The sequence below is a fragment of the Ursus arctos genome, unplaced genomic scaffold, assembly GCF_023065955.2.
Source record: "Ursus arctos isolate Adak ecotype North America unplaced genomic scaffold, UrsArc2.0 scaffold_20, whole genome shotgun sequence".
Classification (NCBI taxonomy): domain Eukaryota; kingdom Metazoa; phylum Chordata; class Mammalia; order Carnivora; family Ursidae; genus Ursus; species Ursus arctos.
Window position 1 is genome coordinate 25,718,416 of NW_026622875.1, and position 21,990 is coordinate 25,740,405.

Here is a 21,990-nt window from a genome sequence, read left to right on the forward strand (position 1 = left end):
TTAAGAAGATAAAGTTAGGGGAATACTAAAAGTAAAGGAAAAATGTAAGTAGATAAGGAGAAGATGTGGAGGCAGCATTTTTGGGAAAGAAATTGAATATGTTTATCATGGAATTGCATTTTCAGATCTTAATGTGTAAAGCTTTGGGGAGAGACTGGTTAATATAGAAGAAATTAAAGGGTGCCAGGGTGGCCCAGTCGTTAAGCGTCTGCCTTCGGCTCAGGTTATGATCCCAGGGTCCTGGGATCGAGCCCCGCATCTGGCTCCCCGGTTGGCGGGAAGCCTGCTTCTCCCTCTCCCAATCCCCCTGCTGGTGTTCCCTCTCTCTCTGTGTCTCTCTCTGTCCAATAAATACATAAAGTCTTAAAAAAAAAAAAAAAGCTTGTTATTTTCCTTTAATCCAGAGACATTTCATCTGAGTTGTGGGATTTTATCTGTGTATAAGATCATTTGTTTACCCCCCCTTCATTCTTCCCTTCCTTCTCCTACTGATCTTCCTATTTCTTATGTTCCATAAATGAGTGAAACCATATGATAATTGTCTTTCTCTGCTTGACTTATTTCACTTAGCATGTAAACAGAAGGGGGAATGAACCATGAGAGACTGTGGACTCTAGGAAACAAACTGAGGGCTTCAGAGGGGAAGGGGGTGGGGGATTGGGATAGGCCGGTGATGGGTATTAAGGAGGGCACATATTGCATGGTGCACTGGGTGTTATATGCAAGTAATGAATCATGGAACATTGCATCAAGAACTGGGGATGTACTGTATGGTGACTAATATAACAAAATAAATATTATTTTAAAAAAAAGGAAAAAATTAAAAAAAAATCATTCGTAGGGGCTTTTTCAAACATAACCCTCTTCCATTCTGATATACCCTGCTTTTATCTCATCCTCTAGCCCCCGTTTGGTCTCCGTCTTTCCCATACCAGTTTTAGGTGTCACTGCTAAATGAGTTAACTGAGAATTCAACCCTGACCTGTTCTTTTTAGTTTCCTTTTTCTTTTCAAGAAAAAGCTCCTATCTTTGGTTAGTTTGTTAACTTTGGGAGTTCTCCTCATGTTCAGTTTTTCATTCTCTGCTTTTAATACGTACACACACACACACATATGCATACACACTTCTTGTTAATTCAACAAATAATTACTAAGTGTCAGGCATTAAGAATATGGCAATGAAGGAAGGAAAAGGGAAAAAAATAGTTGCACTCGCTGCCATTCCTTTATATTTTTATTTGCTCCTTTCTCCTGTAGCTTAGAGTTAATATTTATTAAAGAGTTATGGGCATTCTTCCAGTTACTTCTCCCAACAATCATTTGAAATTTTCTTCTTTTATTCTTCCTCTTTGAGAAATAGTAATACTGAGGTATAGTAAGTTACAGTTAGAAAGCATATCTATTCTAAGAGCCTGGATAACCTGGCTCCAGAGCCTGAACTCTTAAACCATTCTACTATATTCCTTTTCATTTTTAAGGTTATGTTACTCAGAAATGCTAAGAAGAATAGCTTTTTGTAATATGTTATTAGAAGAGAAAGCAGACTAATGAACCAACTTGCTCTTACTGATGAACCTTTTATCTCTGTCCCATTGAGCACATAATTCAATTTATGGTGTAAATTATCCTTTTGTCTCTTTAGTATTTGAAATTTTTTAGGTTTATATTTTCAGAAGTTTACCACTTCCCTATTTCTTGTGTCATAATGCTGCCTGTTTCCTATTTGGGCCATCTTGTAGTGTGAATTGATATGTATCTTGGAGAATTAATTCTATTTTGACATACTTTTTATTCAATAAAAGAGGTAGAAAATCTTTCTCATTTATAGTTGACCTTTCAACAACATAGGAGTTAGGGGGTGCAACTCCTCTCATAGTTGAAAATCTGCATATAACTTTTGACTACCATAAAACTTAACTACTATTAGCCTACTGCTGACCAGAATCCAACTGGTGAGATAGTCTGTTAACACAAATTTTGTATGTTGTATGTTTTCTGTACTGTATTCTTACAGTAAAGTAAGCTAGAGAAAATAAAGTGTTATTAGGAAAATCATAAGAGAAGTTAACATTTATAGTACTGTGCTGTATTTATCGAAAAAAATCCATGTGTAAACGGACTGGTGCACTTCATACCTGTGTTGTTCAAGGGTCAACTGTATATGCTAAATTTTACTGGGAAGAGAGATTGGAACTTTGTTTTCTTGATTAAATGCTACTTAAATTCTGTATAGTATGAAGTATATATTCATGTGTGTTATACTGGACAAAATTTTTTCTCTTAATGTCTTTAATTTGATATTATAAGCAAAGGTAACAATCATAATTCTAGTAAAAATAGTAAATGAACATATTCCTTCTATTTTGGTACAGGGTAATGCTTAACTAAAATTATTGAAAAGCAGTTTTAGAAATAATGTAATTGTCATTTTAATCATTGCTTTGTAAATCGTGTATGTGTGTGTATGTATACATGCAGATATATATACACACACTTCACTGCTAAGAGATTCTGTCTTTTTAAAAAGATTTTATTTGTTTGTGTGCATGTGAGAGAGGGGGGGAAGGACAAGCAGATTCTGCACTGAGCATGGAGCCTGGTGCGGGGCTTGATCCCATGACCTTGAAATCATGACCTGATCTGAAATCAAGAGTCGGATGCTTAATCAATTGAATCATCCAGGTGCCCCCACTGCTAAGAGATTTTTCAGGGCAACTCAGATAAATAATTAGGAATGATAAAAAAAAGGGCCTGAATCAATTAGATTGTATTATATGTCTTACAGACTGATTCTTCTGATTAAAGAATATCAGAATACTATACAGGTGAAAATGCATGTAATTGGAAAGAAACTACAGCTATTTCTCTTTAACCTTTGTCCTTCATTCAGGTAGTGCGAATTTATAAAACAGAATTTTATGTTAGGAAATGAACAGAGTAGCAGTTATCTCCATTTTTCTTCCTTTCATCATTTGTGGCAGTGAGTGCATGACAAACAGATGGAGATACCAAATGTTTAAGTAGAAAGGGCATTGTTCCTCTGTATCTGTGAGTATAGATGCACTCTTGCATACATGTGCTTAAATCCACATAAAATTACAAGATTGTCCAGAGGAAAAGTTATATTATGGTATATGGACATAAGTTAGCATCTGTTGAAAACATTAAACTGTTGATAAGCTATTTACTTTTTTTTTTTTTTTTTTAAGGACACAAAGAGCAGTTTTAGGATCACAGCAAAATTGAGCAAAAGACACAGGAACTTCCTATACCTTTTGTCCCCACATAGATAACAGCCTCCCCCACTATCAATATCTTGTACCAGAATGGTACATTTGTCTGTCAGGGTACCTACAATGACACATCATTATCCTCCAATGTCTATAGTTTATATTAGGGTTCACTCTTGGTGTTGTATATTCTGCAGGTTTTGATGAATGTATAATGACATGTCCATCTTTATAATATCAGATAGAAAACTTTCACTGACCTAAAATTCCTCTGTGCTCTGTCTTTTCATCCCTCCTGCCCCCTAACTTCTGGCAAATACTGGTCTTTTTACTGTTTTCATAGTCTTGCTTTTTCTGAAATGCTGTATAGTTGAAATCATAATATGTAGCAGTTTCACATTGGCTTCTTTCAGTTAGTAATATGCATTTAGTATTCTTCCCTGTCTTTTTTCATGGCTTGATATCTTATTTCTTTTTAGGGCTAAGTAATATTCCATTGCCTGCAGGTACCACACAGTTTGTTTATTCACCTCCTTGAAAGACAGCTTGGTTGCTTCCATGTTTTGACAGTTATGAATCAAGCTGCTCAAAACATCTGTGTGCAGGTTTTTGTATTGAGATGTTTTCATCTCCTTTGGATAAATACCTTAGGAGTGTGACTGCTGGATCATGTTTTAAGAGTGTGTTTAGTTTTCTAAGAAACTGCCAAATTGTCTTCCAAAGTTGTTGCATTGTTTTACATTCCTGTTGCTTCACATCCTCACCAGCATTTGGTTTTGTCAGTGTTCTGGATTTTTGCCATTCTAGTTGGTGTGTAGAGGTATCTCACTGTTTTTTTTTTGTTTTTTGGGTTTGTTTTTTAATTTGCAGTTCCTTAGTGACAAAAGATGCTTGAGTGTTTTTTCATACGTTTATCTGCCATGTGTGTATCTTCTTCGTTGAGGTATTGGTTCAGAAATTATGCCCATATTTTAATAGGTTGGTTGTTTTATTATATTTTTTGTATAATTTGAATGACACTTCAGAAGTTAGAAAGATAAAAATATTTTTGCAAGTATTATTTCCCAGTTTGCGAGTTGTCTTCTCATTCTCATGATAGTGTCTTTTGCAGAGGAGAATTTAAAAATTCTGATGAAGTGTAGTTTGTCAAAAAAATTTTTCATAGCTTTGCCTTTGGTGTTGTATCTAAAAAGTCATCGTCATACCCAAGGTCGTCTGGATTTTCACCTATGTTACTTTCTAAGGGTTGTATACTTCTGAGTTTACATTTAGGTCTTTGATCCATTTTGAGTTACTTTTGTGATGAATGTAAGATCTGTGTTTAAGGGTTTTTGTTTTTGTTTTTAGTTTTTTTGCATGTCAGTGTCTAGTTTCATATGTTGAAAGACTGTCTTTTATCCATGGTATATTATTTTTGCTCCTTTGTCAAAGATCGGTTGACTGTGTTTGTGTGGGTCTATTTACAGTCTTTCTATTCTGTTCTATTGATCTACTTTGGATTTTGGTACAGTCTTCATTACTGTAGTTTTACAGTAAGTCGGGTAGTGTCATTCTTCCAAGTTTGTTCTTCTCTCTTAATACTGTGTTGACTATTCCGGGTCTTTTTGTCTTCCCTGTAAACTTTAGCATCAGTTTGTGATAAATACAAAAATAATTTGCTGGGATTTTGATTGGGATTGTGTTGAATCTATAGGTCAATTTGGGAAGGATTGATGTCTTGACAATACTGAGTCTTCTTATCTGGGAACATGAAATAGGTATCCATTTATTTAGTTCTTGGATTTTGTTCATCAAGTTTCATCAAGTTACGGTTTTCCTTATATAGATCTTGTGCATATTTTGTTGGATTTATACCTGTTTTCTCTCTTTTTTTGGTGCCAAGGTAAATGTCATTGTGTTGTTAATTTCAAATTCCATTTATTCGTTTGCTTATTTGAAAGGTATTTTATATATTAACTGTATATCCTGCAACCCTACTGTAATTGCTTATTAGTTCCAGGAGGGTGGGTGTTTTTTTTGGCGGGGGGGTCTATTCTTTCAGATTTTCTGCATAGACAGTTGTGTAATCTGTGTACAAAGAAAGCTTAATTTCTCCTTTCCCAGTCTGTATACCTTTTATTTACTTTTCTTGTCCTAATGCATTCGCTTGGACTTGGATAGTGTTGAAAAGGAATGGTAAGAGGGAAGTTGTCCTTGTTTTGTTCCTGTTCTTAGTGGGAAAGTTTCTCGTTTCTCACAGTTATGTAGGTTGTTAGCTGTATGATTTTTATAGATGTTCTTTACCAAGTTGAGGAAGTTGTCCTCTATTTTACTTGCTGAGAGTTTTTATTAAAATCACAGATGTGTGTTGGATTTTGTGGAAATGCCTTCTGTTCATTTGATACCACCATGTGATTTTTCTTCCTTGCCTCTTGATGTGTGATAGGTTACATTATTTGATTTTCATATGTTAAGTAATTGTGCATACCTGGGGTAAACACCACTTAGTTGTGGTGTACAATTCTTTTAGTACATTTAAAATTCTTGATTTGCTAATATTTTGTTGAGTATTTTTACCTCTGTGTTTGTGAGAGATATTGCTCGGCAGTTTTCTTGTAATGTCTTTGGTTTTGGTATTAGGATAATGCCTTCATAGAATGAGTTAGTAAGTATTTCCTCTACTTATATATTCTGGAGGATATTGTAAAGAATTTGTGTAACTTCTTCCCTAAATGTTTGGTAGAATTCATTAGTGAACTGATCTGGGTCTGGTGTTTTTTTGTCTTAGAAGGTTATTAATTATTAATTCAGTTTCTTAAAATAAGACTATTCAGATTTTTTGCAGGTAGTGTCTTTCAGCGAATTGGTCTGTTTCATCCAAGTTACCAAATTTGTGGGAATAATTCACAGTAAACCTTTTTTAATCTTTTTAATGTCATCGGATTCTACAATGCTATTTCTTCTTTGATTTCTCACTTTAGTAATTTGTGTCTTGTCTCTTTTTTTCTTAATTAGCCTGCCTAGAGGTTATTGATTTTTTGATCTTTCTGAAAAAAGCTTTTGATTTCAGTTATTTTCATGGTTGATTTACTGTTTTCAGCTTCTTTGATTTCTGCTCTAATTATTTTTTTTTCTTCTGCTTGCTTTTGCTTCTTCTAGTTTCCTAAGATGAAAGCTTAATAAATGATTGATTTTAGATTTTTCTTTTCTATTGTATGCATTCAGTGCTATAAATTTTTCTCTAAGCATTACTTTTGCTGCACCTGTTAATTTTATTAAGTTGTATTTTAATATTCATTTAGCTCAAAATATTTTAAAATTTCTATTGAAATTTCTTTCACTTGTGTTATTTAGAAGTGTGTTGTTTAATCTGTGTGTTTTGGGATTTTTCAGCTTTCTTTCTAGTGATGATTTCTAATTTGATTTCTAATTTCATTTTAGTGTGAAGTATACACTGTATGATTTTTTTCTTTCAAATTTGTTAATGTGTATTTAATGGCTCATAATATGGTCATGTCTGACCAGTGTTCTAAGTGAGGTTGAGAAGAATGTGAATTCTGCTGTTAATAGATGAAGTAGTCTATAGATGTCAATTATATCCAGTTTATTGGTGAGGTTATGAGTTTACCTATGTCCTTACTGTTTTTCTGCCTGATATTTCGTAGGTTCGCCATTTTTAAAAAAAATCTCTTAGAATTTTGACAAAACGAGGGAAATGACTCTTTTGCACTTTGTTTATGAAGGTGAGAACTGATTGGAGAAATGGAAGAAGTAATCAGGTCAGCATACAAAATTCCTCATCATGAGAAATGTACTTAGATATTAGAAAAACTTCCAGAGAGAGGTGAGGGTGGGGGAGGGAGGAAGGGTTGTTCTTTTATGTAGAGTATCTTCAAAACCAAGCTAACTCTGAAAAAATGGGGAATTTTCATTCTTAAAAATAAAAATTAACACTATGCCTAGCATGTAGGCAGTACTTAGTAGATAGTTATTAATATTGGGTGTTCTCAATATTAAGAAAAAAAAGGAAATCTCAGTGGTTACAGAGCAATACCAGTTTAAGGATGACAACCTATAAAAACAGAATAGATTTATATGTGGCCAAGGATGATTTATAAAATTGACAGAACTATAGGAATAATGTTAGGATGGCTTCTGAAAAATACTAAATACAAACAAGGCTTTTAAAGCTATGGTTAGAACAAAATAATTAGTTTAAGGGTTGGCATAATGTTAAGGGAAAGACTGAAACTCATCATTTATTTATATCTTCTCCACTGAGGGAAACATTTCTAAAGCTGTACAGGGTAGACAAGGCACAATGTACAGATTTCTAAGACAAAGTTGGATGTGCTCAGTAAAATAAGATACTCATTGAAAAAAGTGAGTAGAGAATAAAAATGCACCAGATTATTTTTCTTAAGTAAGATATCCATGAATTGAGATTTTCAAAATCTTGCAAATGTCCCAAATCGTCATTAGACATCTTGGTATATGATCTAATTGGTGTGGACTTTGTTTTCAAAGCAAGGTGGTTACAGTCTAGAGCAGGAAGGGTGTACTGATGTGTTCTACCTTTAAAGGTGTATTAGTATAAAGCTGAAACTGTATTACTTTAATAAACTTAAATATGTAGTGAGTATATTTTTATATTTAACTAATTCAACATATACTGGTAAGAGGAGTGTATATTGGTATAGTATTTTTAGAGGGAAATCTGGCAGTAAAAAATCATATGAATGTTTTATAAATGTTCATCACAAGAAATCTGTCCTACAAATATGTTTGTGTAGTTGAGGAAGGATAGATGACAGCATTTGTATACAGTAGTAAAAAATTAGAGACGGTCTAAACTTTCAGTAAAGAATGGCTTAAATACTTTTAAAGAAATAATAATTAAAACAAATGAGGTCCACAATGCTTTCCTGAGTGAAAAATCCAAGTTGCATGGGAGTATGTAAAACATTCTGTTTTTGTGTTTCTTATATAAAGTTGTGTAAGCTTGTATGTTTATAGGAATTAGGTAATATGAATCTTATTTGTTCTTTTTCCAAATTGTTTTGGTTCTTATAGTTCCTTTTTCTTTTCCTGTTTATTTGAGAATTATTTCAGTAATTCCTACAAAAAAATTCTGGTTGGATTTCAAAGAAAAGTGTTAAATTTGCATGCAACATTTACCCCCAGTTTCTATTACGCCTCTCTTTTTAGTCAGTCCTCTTCTCCCTCAACCTCTAACAACCACTGATCTGTTCTCTGTCTTTGTACTTTTCCATAATATCTCATAAATGGAATTATATAATATGTATATAGTTTGTGCACTTGAGATTCACCAGTATTGTGGCATATATCAATCAGTAGCAGTCTTCCTTTAAATTTTTTGATAGTATTTCATTGTGTAGATGTACCATATTATATATCTAGTCATTTGCTTTAGGCCGTTTTGGGGGATGTTTCCAGTTTTGGGGAATTATGAATAAAGCTGCTATAAACATTTGAATATATGTTTTTGTATGAATGTAAGCTTTCTTTTCACTTGGACAAATACTGAGGAGAGATGTTGCTGAGTCATGACTAATGTATGTATAACTTTTTAAGGAACTGCCAACCCTTTTTTGAAAGGATTTATGCTATTTTTCATTCACTTTAGCCATATGTGAAATTTCCCATTCTTCTGTCTCCTCACCAACACTTGAAATGGTCTTTTAAATTTTAGTCATTCTAAACACACAGCCCCGAGATCACGACCTGAGCCAAAACCAAGAGTTGGAAGCTATAATCACCTGTGCCACCAGGCACCCCTCTGCTTTCTTTTTTACTCTCTTGATAGTGTCCTTTGATGCACAGAATTTTCTGGGTTTTTTTAAACACTTACTTATTTGAGAGAGAGAGTGTGCACATGTGCCTATGAGCAGAGGAGGAGCAGAGGGAGAGGAGAGAGAATCCCAAGCAGACTCCCTGCTGAGTGCAGAGCCTACAGGGGGCTTGATCCCATGACTCATGAGATCACAACCTGGGCCAAACCAAGAGATGGACACTCAGCCAACCGAGCCAGGTGCCCCCACAAGTTTCTGATTTTGTTGAAGTCCATCTTATCTATTTTTTCTCTTGCTGCCTGTGCTTTTGGTGTCATATGTAAGAAATTAATGCCACATAGAATGTCATAAAGCTTTTGCTCTATGTTTTCTGAAAAAGTTTAATAGTTTAGCATTTACATTTAGATGTTTAATCTATTTTGAGTTAATTTTTGTATATGATGTATGGTCAGGGTACAACTTCATTCATTTGTATGTGAATGTCACTCTTACTAGTATCATTTGTTGAAAAGACTGTCCTTTCCATGTTGCTTACTAGTATCATTTGTTGAAAAGACTGTCCTTTCCATGTTGCATGGTCTTGGCATTCTTGTGAAAATTCATTTGACAGTATGTGCGAGGGTTTATTTCTGGGATCTCTTCCATTGTTCTTTGTTTGTCTTTATGCCAGAAACACAGTCTTGATTATTGTCACTTTGTGGTACATTTTGAAATCAGGAAGTATGAGACTTCCAGCTTTGGTCTTTTTCAGTGTTGTTTTGGCTTTTAAGAGTCTCTTCTTTGACATTCCATACAACTTTTGGATGGAATTTTCTATTTCTGCAGAAATGTATTTGGGATATTGATAGCAATTGCATTGAATCTGTACATTGTTTTGGATAGTGTTGACTGCCTAACAATAATAAGTTTTCCTATTCATGAACAGTGGATGTCTTTCCATTTATTGGTGTCGTCTTTCATTTCTCTCAGCAGTGTTTTTAGTTTTCAGCGTACAGGTCTTTCACCCTGGTTGTTTATTTTTTATTATGTTTTAAACATTTTTAAAAAAGATTTATTTATTTAATAGAGAGAGAGAGAGCAGGAGCAGGTGGAGGGGCAAAGGGAGAGGGAGAAGCAGACTCCTTGCTGAGCAGGGAGCCTGATGCGGGACTTGATCCCAGGACGCTGGGATCATGGCCTGAGCTGAAGGTAGATGCTTAACTGACTAAGCCACCCAGATGCCCTGGTTGTTTATTTTTGATTACTTTATTCTTTCTGATAATTTTACAAATGGAAAATTTTCCCTTATTTCCTTCTCGATTTGTTCATTGTTAGTGTACAAAAACACAACCAATTTTTTTCATATTTTTGTATCTTGCACCATTAATAAATTTATTAGTTCTAATAACACAATTGATTTTTGTATGTTATTTGCACCCTGAAACTTTTCTTTACTAATATTATGTTGCTGTTGATTCTCTGAGATTTCCTGTACATAAACTATTATGCTGTCTGTGAGTGGAGATAACGTAATTCTTTTCTGTTTGGATGTAATTCATGTCTCTTTCTTGCCTAATTGTCTCTTGTCTCTTGCTAGAACATACAGTGGTACATTTTTAAAGGTGTGGTGAAAATGGACATTATTGTTTTCTTCCTGATTTTAGGGGGAAAGGTTTTATTTTAGTCTTTCACCATTAATGAAGCTACCTATGTATTCTTCATAAGTGCCCTTTATCATATTAAGAAAGTTCCCTTTTTAGTTTTTAAAATGTTTTTATTATGAAAGAGTATTTGGCTTTTTGGTTTCCCTTGAGATTTTGCCAAATGCTTTCTGTCGTAATTTGAGATGATCATGTAGTTCATTTTTCTTTCTTTCTATTAATGTATTTACTCGACCAATGTTTCTAAGTTGAACCACTCTTGCGTTCCTGGAATAAATCCCACTTGCCCGTGGCATATATTACGTTCACTATGTAGTTGGATTCTGTTTGCTAGGTTTTTGTTTTTAGGGTTTTACATCAGTATAATCTGTTCAGATTTTCTATTTTTCTTAAGCCAGTTTTGGCAATTTGTGTGTTTCTAGGAATTTGTCCATTTAACAATGGGTTATATAATTTATTGGCATACAGCTGTCCATTCTAATAATCTTTTTATTTCTGTAAGGTGGATAGCAGTATTCCCACCTTCATTTGTGAGGTGATGGATATGTTAATTAATTTGATGGGGAGGAGTCCTTTACAATGTATATGTGTATCAAATCATCATGTATGCTTTAAATATCGTACAATTTTATTTGTCAGCTATACTTCGGTAAAGCTGGAAATAAAATAATTGTCTTCTTTTTTTTTCTTTTTTTGAATTAACAGGATTGACTTTGAGGTTATTTAAAAAGTTTTGAGTTGTACAGCACTTGATTCTTTTGCTGCATTGTTGGAAAGACCTCTTCAGCAATGATTACTTCAGAGTTACCAGTGTTACAGTAAGTATTGCAGCTTTCTTATTTTTTTTTTAAATGACATTTTTGTGTATGAAATGCTTTAATGAAACACACAAGTAGGTTCTCTGATAGTTGAGCAGTATGTCTGAAATCAAACAGCTGTTAGATTGTATAATTACCATATCTGTGCATGGCCCTTGCTATTGTAATATCAGTATTTTTGTGGTATTAAGCAAAGAAGATGTTACTCTCCTTATCAGGGGTTAGTACACTGTGACCCGTGGACCAAATCTGACATGCTGCCTGTTCTTTATAAATAAAGTGTTATTGGTACAGAGCCATACTTATTCTTTTACAAATCGTTTGACTGCTTTTGTGCTACAAATTGTGATAGAGAATGAATTGCCTGCAAACTGTAAATATTTTGTGGGACCATTTACAGAAGTTATATCATACTGTTTCTCCAACACATGCCCTCTAACCTCCCCCACCTTCTTTTCTTGAGATTGTGATTGTTGGGCCATTCTGGTTGCATTGGCATTTCTGGTAGCATCTCATTAGATTTGTTGGAGTTGTAGGATGGATCTAGAATTGAGTCTTATTTTATATTCTTTGGGAAATGTGTAGTAGCAGATACTTTCCCTTCTGTAGGTTTCATCAGGATGCAAATTAGGAATCCACATACTGTGATCCTATATGAAAACAATGGTTTAGATATAATGAAAGTGATCAGCAGTTTATGTAATTATTTATATCTTTATTGCCCCAGTTCATTTATATACTTCTTTCCCAAGAGATTGTGGGCACCTTTTAATGGGTTTCCTGGCCTTTTTTTTTTTTTTTTCCCTTCAGGTATCTAAGACAAAAAGAGCTGTCTAAATTTCTTTACATGCTTGAAAAACCTATCCCTTTACCCCCCAAATATAGGAGATAAAATTTAAGCCCTTTCAAATTACTTAACTTGTGTGTCTTTTTTTTTTTTTTTTTAAAGATTTTTATTTATTTATGTGACAGAGAGACAGCCAGCGAGAGAGGGAACACAGCAGGGGGGGTGGGAGAGGAAGAAGCAGGCTCACAGTGGAGGAGCCTGATGTGGGACTCGATCCCAGAACGCCAGGATCACGCCCTGAGCCGAAGGCAGACGCTTTAACGACTGCGCTACCCAGGCGCCCCCTTAACTTGTGTGTCTTAATACTTCCTAAATAATTTTGGAGGTCTCCACATAATATTTTCTTTCTTTTTAAAAAAATCTTTGTCCTGCCAGCAGTGCCTTCTTACCTCTGCTCTTACCTGCAGGCTCACTAATCCTGTAGGTCTTAGCTGATGTGTCATGCCTCCAGCAAAACTCTTCTTTCTCCTCAAAGTTAGGGTAGGTTTCCTCCTGTGGTCCTGTAATGTTCTTTGCTTTTCTTCTAGCACCATACTTAACATAGTGTTTTATAACCCTTGTTTCTGACAAAACTGCACATTTTTATTTTATATTATTAGGTATTAGGTAGGCCCATTAGAAATATTTCTTTGATTAAATATGGAACAGAGGTTGTATTTAAATACACGTTGTATTTAAAGAGAAGTTATATTGACACACTAGTATTTAACATCATTTTTTGGTGAGTAACTGAATTTTTTCCATTAAAATGTAAACCTATATTATGATTATGGGTATTGGATAGTGGTGATATGTTAGGTGGGTAAACGAACTTTGCTTTCAATCTGTCAGTGGGAGATTGTACTCTTGGCCAAGTTGAGATCTAAGGAACATTTATTGGGGGCGTCCAGTTCTCTGAGGATTTTGACAGATATTATAAGCATATATTACATTGTTTAATCCAGCCAGCCAGCAGTACCATGTCTGCATTGTAAGTGGAAGGAAATATATTTCTTAGTATTTGTAAACTTCAGTTTCCATCATTTGTAAAGTGAAGGCAATATATTAGAATTGATCTTGGTGTACCTGTGTGGCTCAGTTGGTTGAGTGTCTGACTTTTGATCTCACGGTTGAGTTGAAGCCCCATGTTGGGCTCCATGTGGGTGTGGAGCCTACTTCAAAAAAAGAGGGAGAAAATAAATTGATCTCTACAGTCTCCTCAAAAACAAAAATATTTTGACCAAGCAATTCTTAATGTTTAGTTGATTAATGATTATTATAAGTAGACACAGAAAGGTAATTCCAGTGAGTGACCTTGTTTTTATTTTTAATTTTTTTTGTGACCTTGTTATTTCTTAGCTTACTTAGATATTATTATCACTGATGAATTTGTCACCTTAGTGGTGTTCACTGTTAGGCATTGTGAAATATTATCAGTTACCACATATTTTTATATTCTGCTACATAGTATCTAAAGATATGTCAAGTTCTGGGGAGAAATAACATGTAGTAGAGGTTCAGTCTGTATTGTCATGAAGCTTATATAAATAGGTATTAATGAAATAATCACAAAATCTATAGATCTGCCATTGTGGGTGCTAGGAAGGTAAATTGGAGAATTTTGTGAGAATTTTACCACATGCCTTGATTTAGTCTACTTTTCAATGGAAAAGACGGTTGAGCTTAACTCTGATGCAGAGGAAAGGTTTGGAAAGAAGAAGAGATCAGGGTATTAATTTCAGATTGAAGGAATGGTATGTACAGAGACTCCGAGTTAGGAGGAATCATGGTATGTTTGAGAGACTGAAATAAAGCCATTCTTTCTCTTTTTTATTTTTTCAGGGTTGGGATGGACAGTGACATGAGATTAAGGTTTGTGAGTAAAGTGGGGCTATATTATACAGGGAACTGATTAAATGATATTAGGAATTTTGAGTTTTTCTTCTTAGGGATAGCAAGAAGTCACTTCAGGATTTTAAGCATGGAAGAGATGCATGGGAGAGATTTAGAAAATCACTCTTAGGGTAGTATAGTGAATATTTGGGAGGGGCAACAGTAGAAGCAAGAAGACTTGTTAGGAGGAGGATATTGCAGTATGAAAGCCAGTTATATTGACAACTTGAACTGAAGTGATTACAGTGGAAATGGAGAGAGGTAGACAGAATTTGGAGAGCTCTTAAAATTCATTCTTACAATATTTGATCTGGTTCTTCCATTCTCTTAACTTCTGTCTGGTAGTATTATAAATGTGAACATTAGCCATTGGCAGGGTTTTTGTAGATTTTTTGCAGCAGTTGGTCAAAGTTTGAGTTTTTGATCAAGGATTCTGTGTCTGTCCTAGAGAGAAATTCGTTACTGTATAATAAGAGTTACTGTACAAGGACAATTGTTCTAGCTCTTTAATAGTTTAAAAGCTAGAGACAGTCTAAGTGCTCACTGACAGGGAAGTAATTAAATAAATTTAATATGTATTATGTAGAGTACTATTCTGGAATTCTTTGTAATTGTATGGAAGATTCCTATTAAATAAAAAATTTTAAATGGAAATATAGTTAGAAGAAGAAAGTAAAACGATAAAATAAGTCATATTTTGGTATGTATTTATATATGCAAAAACATATATATTTATGGCAGGATAGTGGTAAAACTGTTAATAATGTTATTCTTCAGATTGGGATTCAAAGTTAGGGTGTGTGGTAATATGAACCTCTTCCTGGTATTCTTATATCCTCACTATTGCTTGAAGTAAAAAAAAATTATATTATCGTATATTCTAATAAATACACATACACATATACTCATTGGAATGTGTTAGTAATTTGTTGGTAATAGCCATTGCCATTTAAATAGGCTGTAGTTGGCAGAATTAGAAAATAAATTGTACCTTTCTGTTTTATCAGTTAAGTTTTAGTGCTCAAGGATAAATTTTTTTCACTAATGGGTTACATATTATATGCTAGAACAAACATGTTCCTATAGTTACTTTCTGATTTAAAGCATCAAAAGCCCTAGTAGATTCTGTCCACACAAGAGAAAAAGAAAACATAATATTTGCAGTGTGTTATCCTGACATGGAGATAGAGAATTCAGGTTTACCTTGAGATCTAAGTGGACTGTGCCACTTGCTAGGTATGTGACTATGGACAAGATTATCACATTTTCAGATCTTTCATTTGTCTGTATTGATATAATATGTTTTCTTACGAGGTTTTTGTGCATGTTTATTCTAGATAATGTATATAAATAGCACGCAGTATATGTAAACAATCTATTTGGTCTGTATTGAGGAAAAATGCAGTATGATTTTTTATTCTTTAGTGGAGATGAATAAGATGAACTAGATCAGGAATTGACTACTGCTAGTGGCTCAGATTCCTGCTTTTATGAATATTATTGGACTATAGACACATCCATTCACTTACATATTATATATGGCAGCATTCAGGCTATGATGGTAGAGTTGAATAGTAGACAGAGAGACTGTAAGACCCCCAAGCCTAATACATATACTGTGTAGCCCTGGACTGGATCAATATTACTTATAACTTTAATTTTATTTTTTAAAAAGTTTTCTAAAAACTTTCATTCCAATGTAATGAAAATACATTGTTCTAGTAGTTTCAGGGTAAGATATAGTGATTCAGTGCTTTTGTGAATCCCTTGACTGATTTTTATAGACATACTTATTTTTACTGTGTCCTACTTTTCTTACTCTTGCTTTATGGTATTTCCTTTCTACTCAAAAGATCCCCTTTAACATTTCTTGTAAGCCTGGTTTAGTAGTCATGACCTCCTTTTACTTTTGTGTTTCTGGGAAACTCTTTATTTTTCCTTTTCTTCTGAATGATAGCCTTGCTGGATGGAGTATTCTTGGTTGCAAGTTTTTTCCCTTCACTTCTTTCAGTGGCCCAATATATTATGCCACTCTCATTTGGTCTGCAAAGTTTCTGCTGAAAAATTGGCCGATTGCCTGGTGGGGTTTTCCTTGTATGTGATTATTTCTTTTTCTCTTGCTGCTTTTAAAATACTCTCTTTATTACCATTTTAATTACTTTGTGTCTTGGTGGGCACCTCCTTGGGTTGATTTTTTGGGGGGCTCTCTGTGCCTCCTGGATGTGGATTTCTGTTTCCTTCCCCAGATTCAGGAAGCTTTCAGCTATTACTTCTTCAGATAAATTTTATGCTCCCTTTTCTCTCCTTCCTTTTTCTGGGATCCCTGTAATGCAAATATTATGCGTATTGGTGTCACTGAGTTCCTTATGTCTTTTATTTTGAAGTTTTTATTTATCTATTTGTCAGAGAGCGAGAGCGCACAAGCAGGAGAAGTGGCAGGCAGAGGGAGAAGCAGGCTCCCCACTGAACAGGGAACTCGATGTGGGGCTCGATCCCAGGACCCCAGGATCATGACCTAAGCCAAAGGCAAATGTTTAACCGAGCCATCCAGGTGTCCTGCTTAAGTCTGTTTTCATTTATTATTATTATTTTTTTCTCTCCCCTCTTCAGTGTCATTGCTTTCCATTAGTCTGTCCTCCAAGTCACTGATACATTCTTCTGCTTCCTCTAGTCTACTATTTATTCTCTGTAATGTATTTATAATTTCAATTACTGAGTTCTTCATCTCTGATTGGTTCTTTTTTATATTTTCTGTCTCTTCGTTAAGGCTCTCTTTGAGATCCTCTACTCTTTTCTCAAATCTAGTGAGTATCTTTATGACTATTACTTTATTCTCTCAGGCATATTACCTCCATTTCATTTTAGGTCTCTAGCTGTGATTTTGTCCTGTTCATTTATTTGCGACATATTCGTCTGTCTCTCCTCATTTTTTCTAACTCTCGTTTCTGTGTTTTAGGAAAGTCACCTACATCTTCTCCTATCGAAAGTAATGGCTTTGTGAATAAGAGGTCCTGTAGTACCCTACAATGCAGTGTCCCCTCTTCACCCAAGCCTTTGATTTCAGGGGTGTCTCCTTTGAGTGTTGTATGCAGCTCTTGTGGCTGAGCTGCCTTTGCCTTCAGTCTGGTTCTCTGTAATGGCTCTTTCTGCCCATCATGGGCAGGGTTTGTTTCTTTGTTATTAGTGTGCCTATCTGGGTGACCCTGGGATTGAGTTAGGTCAGACCACGCATTTGCCAGAGCTGCAGTAGCAACAAACTGCAGGGTGCTCTCCCTGTGTTGACCCATGAGAAGCTTTCATTGGTGGGAAGGCCTGCAGTCAGACAAGCTGTATGCCCCCAGCCCCTTGCCAGGGCTGCAGTCAAACTGGTATGTGTGTTTTCTTCCCCTTTATCCAGGGCAGGAGTCACTTTCGGGTGTTCCTAGTCCCTGTTGGGGCTGCTTGCACACTCCCATGCTTGTGGCACAGCTTTGGATAGACTCCTGCGGAGGTGGGGCTAGAGGGGGTGGGTCCACAGGAAAGCATGGGGTGAGGGCGCTGTTAGCAAGCTAGATGGATAGTGTGTTTGTACTCGTTCTGTATTATCCATGTATCTAGGCTGAAAGATAGGGAGGGAAGTGGCACCTGCCAGCTCTTTTGTTCTTGGAGAAGTCTCCCAAAGGTCCCTACCCCTCCAGCATATGCTCTGAGATTAGAAAACAAATCTCCCTCCCTTAACCCAAGTTTTTCACACTGCTTCTTCTGTTCTTTATCTCTCTGGGGCTGGCTGTTATGCCGTGTCATGCTTTTTTTTTTAAGGGCAGGGACTCTGCTTCCTATTGCCCTCCAGCTCTCCCAGAGGCAGCCTCCTGATTTTTAAAGTTCCTGGTGTTAAGCCCCAGTGATTGTAAGAACTTGCAAAGTTAAGCCCCTCTGGTTTTTAAAGCCAGATGTTATGGTGATTAGTCTTCCTAGTGTGGGTCCTCCATGCCTGGGGTGCCTCGTGTGCCTGGTGTGGTGTCTGTTCTACTCTCCTGTCGGTGCCTGTGACTTCCCGCCCTCGCACAGACAGTGGGTCTGTTTGGCTCCGTGCAAGTTTTTGCCTTTCCTACCCTCTTTGATGTGGCCTCTTCTCTACATTTACCTGTGGGGAGGCTGTTGTGACAGTCTTTTGGTGGTTCTCTGGGTTATATATCTTGATGTGGGTGTTATCTAGGTGGATCTGTGGGTTGATGTGAGCCTAGGATCCTCCTACTCTGCCATCTTCCTCGGAAGTATCAGTCTTTTTTCTGTTTGCAGTTTTAAATACCAGATCATCTTTGAAGATTTGCAAGTAAGGAAGTATTGTGATGTTAAGAATGTTACTGGCAATATGTCATATAGAATGCCTTGCATGAGGGAAATAGAAATTTAGATAAGTTGAGATTAATTCAGGTTGTGGTGATTATGGTAATAATCATGGAAAGAATATGGAGGACAACTTGGGAACACTTATTAGCTAATGGCACAAGAGGAAGATTGATATGATTCTAAGAATCTGAGTAAGACAGGATAACGGTGATCATGATAAATTTGCATAACAACTTAAAGTACCCTCATGCATTAACTAAATAAGTCAGTTAATTGTATGAGCAGAGAGCTAGAAATAAGTCAGTGCTGACTTAATTTTATATGTGGTATTTGGTGAATTTGATGTGGCATTCAAGGAAGCATGTTACACATGACTTAAAAATCTTGAATTACAGATGATCAGGTCTATTTAAAAATTTTTTAAAATTTAGGGACGCCTGGGTAGCGCAGTTGTTAGGCGTCTGCCTTCGGCTCAGGGCGTGATCCCGGCGTTCCGGGATCGAGTCCCACATCGGGCTCCTCCGCTGGGAGCCTGCTTCTTCCTCTCCCACTCCCCCTGCTTGTGTTCCCTCTTTCGCTGGCTATCTCTGTCAAATAAATAAATAAAAAATCTTAAAAAAACTTTTTTAAATTTAAATTCAATTTAATTAATATAGTGTATTATTAGTTTCAGGGGTGGAATTTGTGATTCATCAGTTGCATATAACACCCTGTGCTCATTTACATCAAGCTCCCTCCTTAATGCCAATCACCCACTTACCCCATCCTGCCACCCATCTCCCCTCCAGCAACCTTGTTTGTTTCCTATGGTTAAGAGTCTCTTATGGTTTGCCTCCCTGTTTTTATCTTATTTTTCCTTCCCTTCTGCTATGATCTTCTGTTTTGTTTCTTAAATTTCACATATGAGTGAAATCTTATGGTGACTTACTTTGCTGACTGACTTATTTCGCTTAGCATAATACCCTCTGGTTCCATCCACGTCCTTGTAAGTGGCAAGATTTCATTTGTTTTGATGGCTGTGTAATACTCCTGTGTGTGTGTGTGTGTGTGTGTGTGTGTGTGTGTGTGTGTGTGTATGTATATACCATATCTTCTTTATCCATTCATCTATTAATGGACATCTGGGCTCTTTCCATACTTTGGCTATTGTGGACATTGCTGCTATAAACATTGGGGTGCATATGCCCCTTCAAGTCACTATTTTTGTATCCTTTTGATAAATACCTAGTAGTGCAATTGCTGGGTCATAGGGTAGTTCTCTTTTTTTTTGAGGAACCTCCATACTGTTTTCCAGAGTGGCTGTACCAGTTTGCATTCCCACCAGCAGTGTAAGAGGGTTCCCCTTTCTCCGTGTCCTCTCCAACATCTGTTGTTTCCTAAGTTGTGAATTTTAGCCATTTCTGACTGGTGTGAGGTGTTATCTCATTGATTTTTATTTGTATTTTTCTGATGTTGAGTAAAGTTGAACATTTTTTTCATGAGTCTGTTAGCCCTTTGTCTTCTTTGGAGAAATAGGTGATCAGATCTATTGGTAACGTATCAAAGTGATAGAAGTTATACATCAAGTGGGTGAGATCTGAGAGTGTGGTATAGAGAGAAGAGTAGCAGACACTAAAGAATTGAGCTTTAGGCGATTGACACAGAAAGGAAATGATACTGAGAGCATTCAGTGAAGCAGATGGAGAAATAATAGATTGTGTGTTGGACTCCCCTTCGCTGATTCCCTTTTGCAGTTTTATGCATATCCTTTATACTGTTAGTAATATAAAATTTAGTAAAGAAGTTATTGTTCATACTCTCTCTATCTTTTCAGTGGTGTGCTAGAGCCAGCCCGGAGAGCTGAATAGATAACATTAAATTTCCAGGAATTTTGTGACCCAGTTAAATTAACATTGTCATTATAAAAAGATAACTTTTATGTACTTAAAATTAAATAAACCATATTAAAAATAAAAGTAACAAATCCTCAAAACTCACCACTTTCTAATTATTTTATGTTACTGTTTTTACGCTCTTGAAGTTTTTACATACACCTATTGTATTTATATGGTAGAAATACTTTTTAGTGGTGTACTACTGTTCATTACTTCTCAAGTCTGTTGTCACTTTGGTAGTTTGAAATTGTGGTAGGAGTATTTACATTATGAAAAGCAGGAAACACTAAGATCAGGGCTCAATTTATTGTTGTCATTTGTCTGTAAACCTAACGTGATAAAGTTATTAATAATGCAGATTAAATTTAAAGGTATATCAGGTTTATAGACATTACAACATAATAACACACATAGTGAGGAAGTATCCTTCTAGTATTTGAGAACTGTTACTGATTCAGTAAAGAAGTTGCCCACACCACTGACCGATGAGTAAAGTTCTAAAAAATATCTCTGTCATTTCACTTGTATCCTATTCATTAAGTGAATAAAATTATCAGTGATTTTTGATGTCAAAACCGTGTTTGTTCACCACTTGAAACCAAAGGTTAGGTATGGATAAAGAGTGGGAAAATTCTCATTTTATGTGAATTGATTAGTTATATGGAATTTACAATAAGAATATTGTGTATTTTTTTATTGTCAGTAAATTGTTATATATCCTTTTTATCAGTAACATCTCTGTTCGTTTATGTGCATATTTTTTTGCAGAGCCAGTTGTTAAACTTTTTCTATTGACTTTCATGATTTTTAAAAAAATGAATAATAAAATTCCTCCTAAGACTTAATTTTTTTGTATTGATGAATTCATCTTTTTCAACTGAATTTTCATTTATATTTTGTATAGCAGCTGTCATTCCAGAATCATTTCCTTTTCTTTGTTTCTCTATCAATTTGGGGATTCATGTCACTCAATGTTATGTGATACAGGCAGGAAGGATAACATTTTCACTTTCCTAAAGATTTTTTCTGGAAGTGGAAGAAAACACACTTCATATCATCCATATTCCAGGAGGTAAGGAAAGTAGTGGAACAGAACTGCATTGTATATATGAATTAATTTGTTCACTAAAATAATATATCACATTTTCTAGGGATTCAACTAATGAAACTACTGCCCATTCTGATGCTGGCAGCGAACTTGAAGAGACAGAGATCAAAGGAAAAAGAAAAAGGGGTCGTCCTGGTCGGCCTCCAGTATGTATTATACTTGTCTTTGTCGTTGTAATGGTTACTGAGTAAAGGGGCTTGATATAAGCTGTTAATTCTAGTTCTGTTAATACTTTTTAAACATTTTGGTGGCATATTAGAGATTTTTGGAAATTTTCTTCATGAATTGAATTAACAATGATCAGAAAAGGAATTTGATTTTAGTATCTTTTTTGCTCTCCTTGCTTCACTTGTAAATTAATTATGATCCATGTAAAGACATGGAGAAGATGATTAATAAGAAATGAAATGTAGTTAGTTATCACTTCCTTGCTTTTTAAATGCAACTCTGATTTCTTGTGAGGTCTTAAGTATGCATTTTG

The 21,990-nt window shown here is 35.4% G+C and overlaps 1 protein-coding gene across 4 annotated transcripts in view; it reads left to right on the forward strand.

Moving 5' to 3' along the window:
* Positions 1-21,990, forward strand: part of STAG1 (STAG1 cohesin complex component) — a 432,120-nt gene that overhangs the window by 117,136 nt on the left and 292,994 nt on the right. For 3 of the 4 annotated variants that reach the window (XM_026497089.4, XM_057315808.1, XM_057315810.1), the window contains exons 2-3: positions 11,367-11,479; positions 21,553-21,655. In XM_026497089.4, coding sequence (XP_026352874.1) covers positions 11,451-11,479; positions 21,553-21,655 — 132 coding nt within the window. In that variant the 5' untranslated portion in view covers positions 11,367-11,450. Of the gene's footprint in view, positions 1-11,366; positions 11,480-21,552; positions 21,656-21,990 lie in introns of those variants that run through there. The other variant, XM_048216232.2, reaches the window with a different exon arrangement.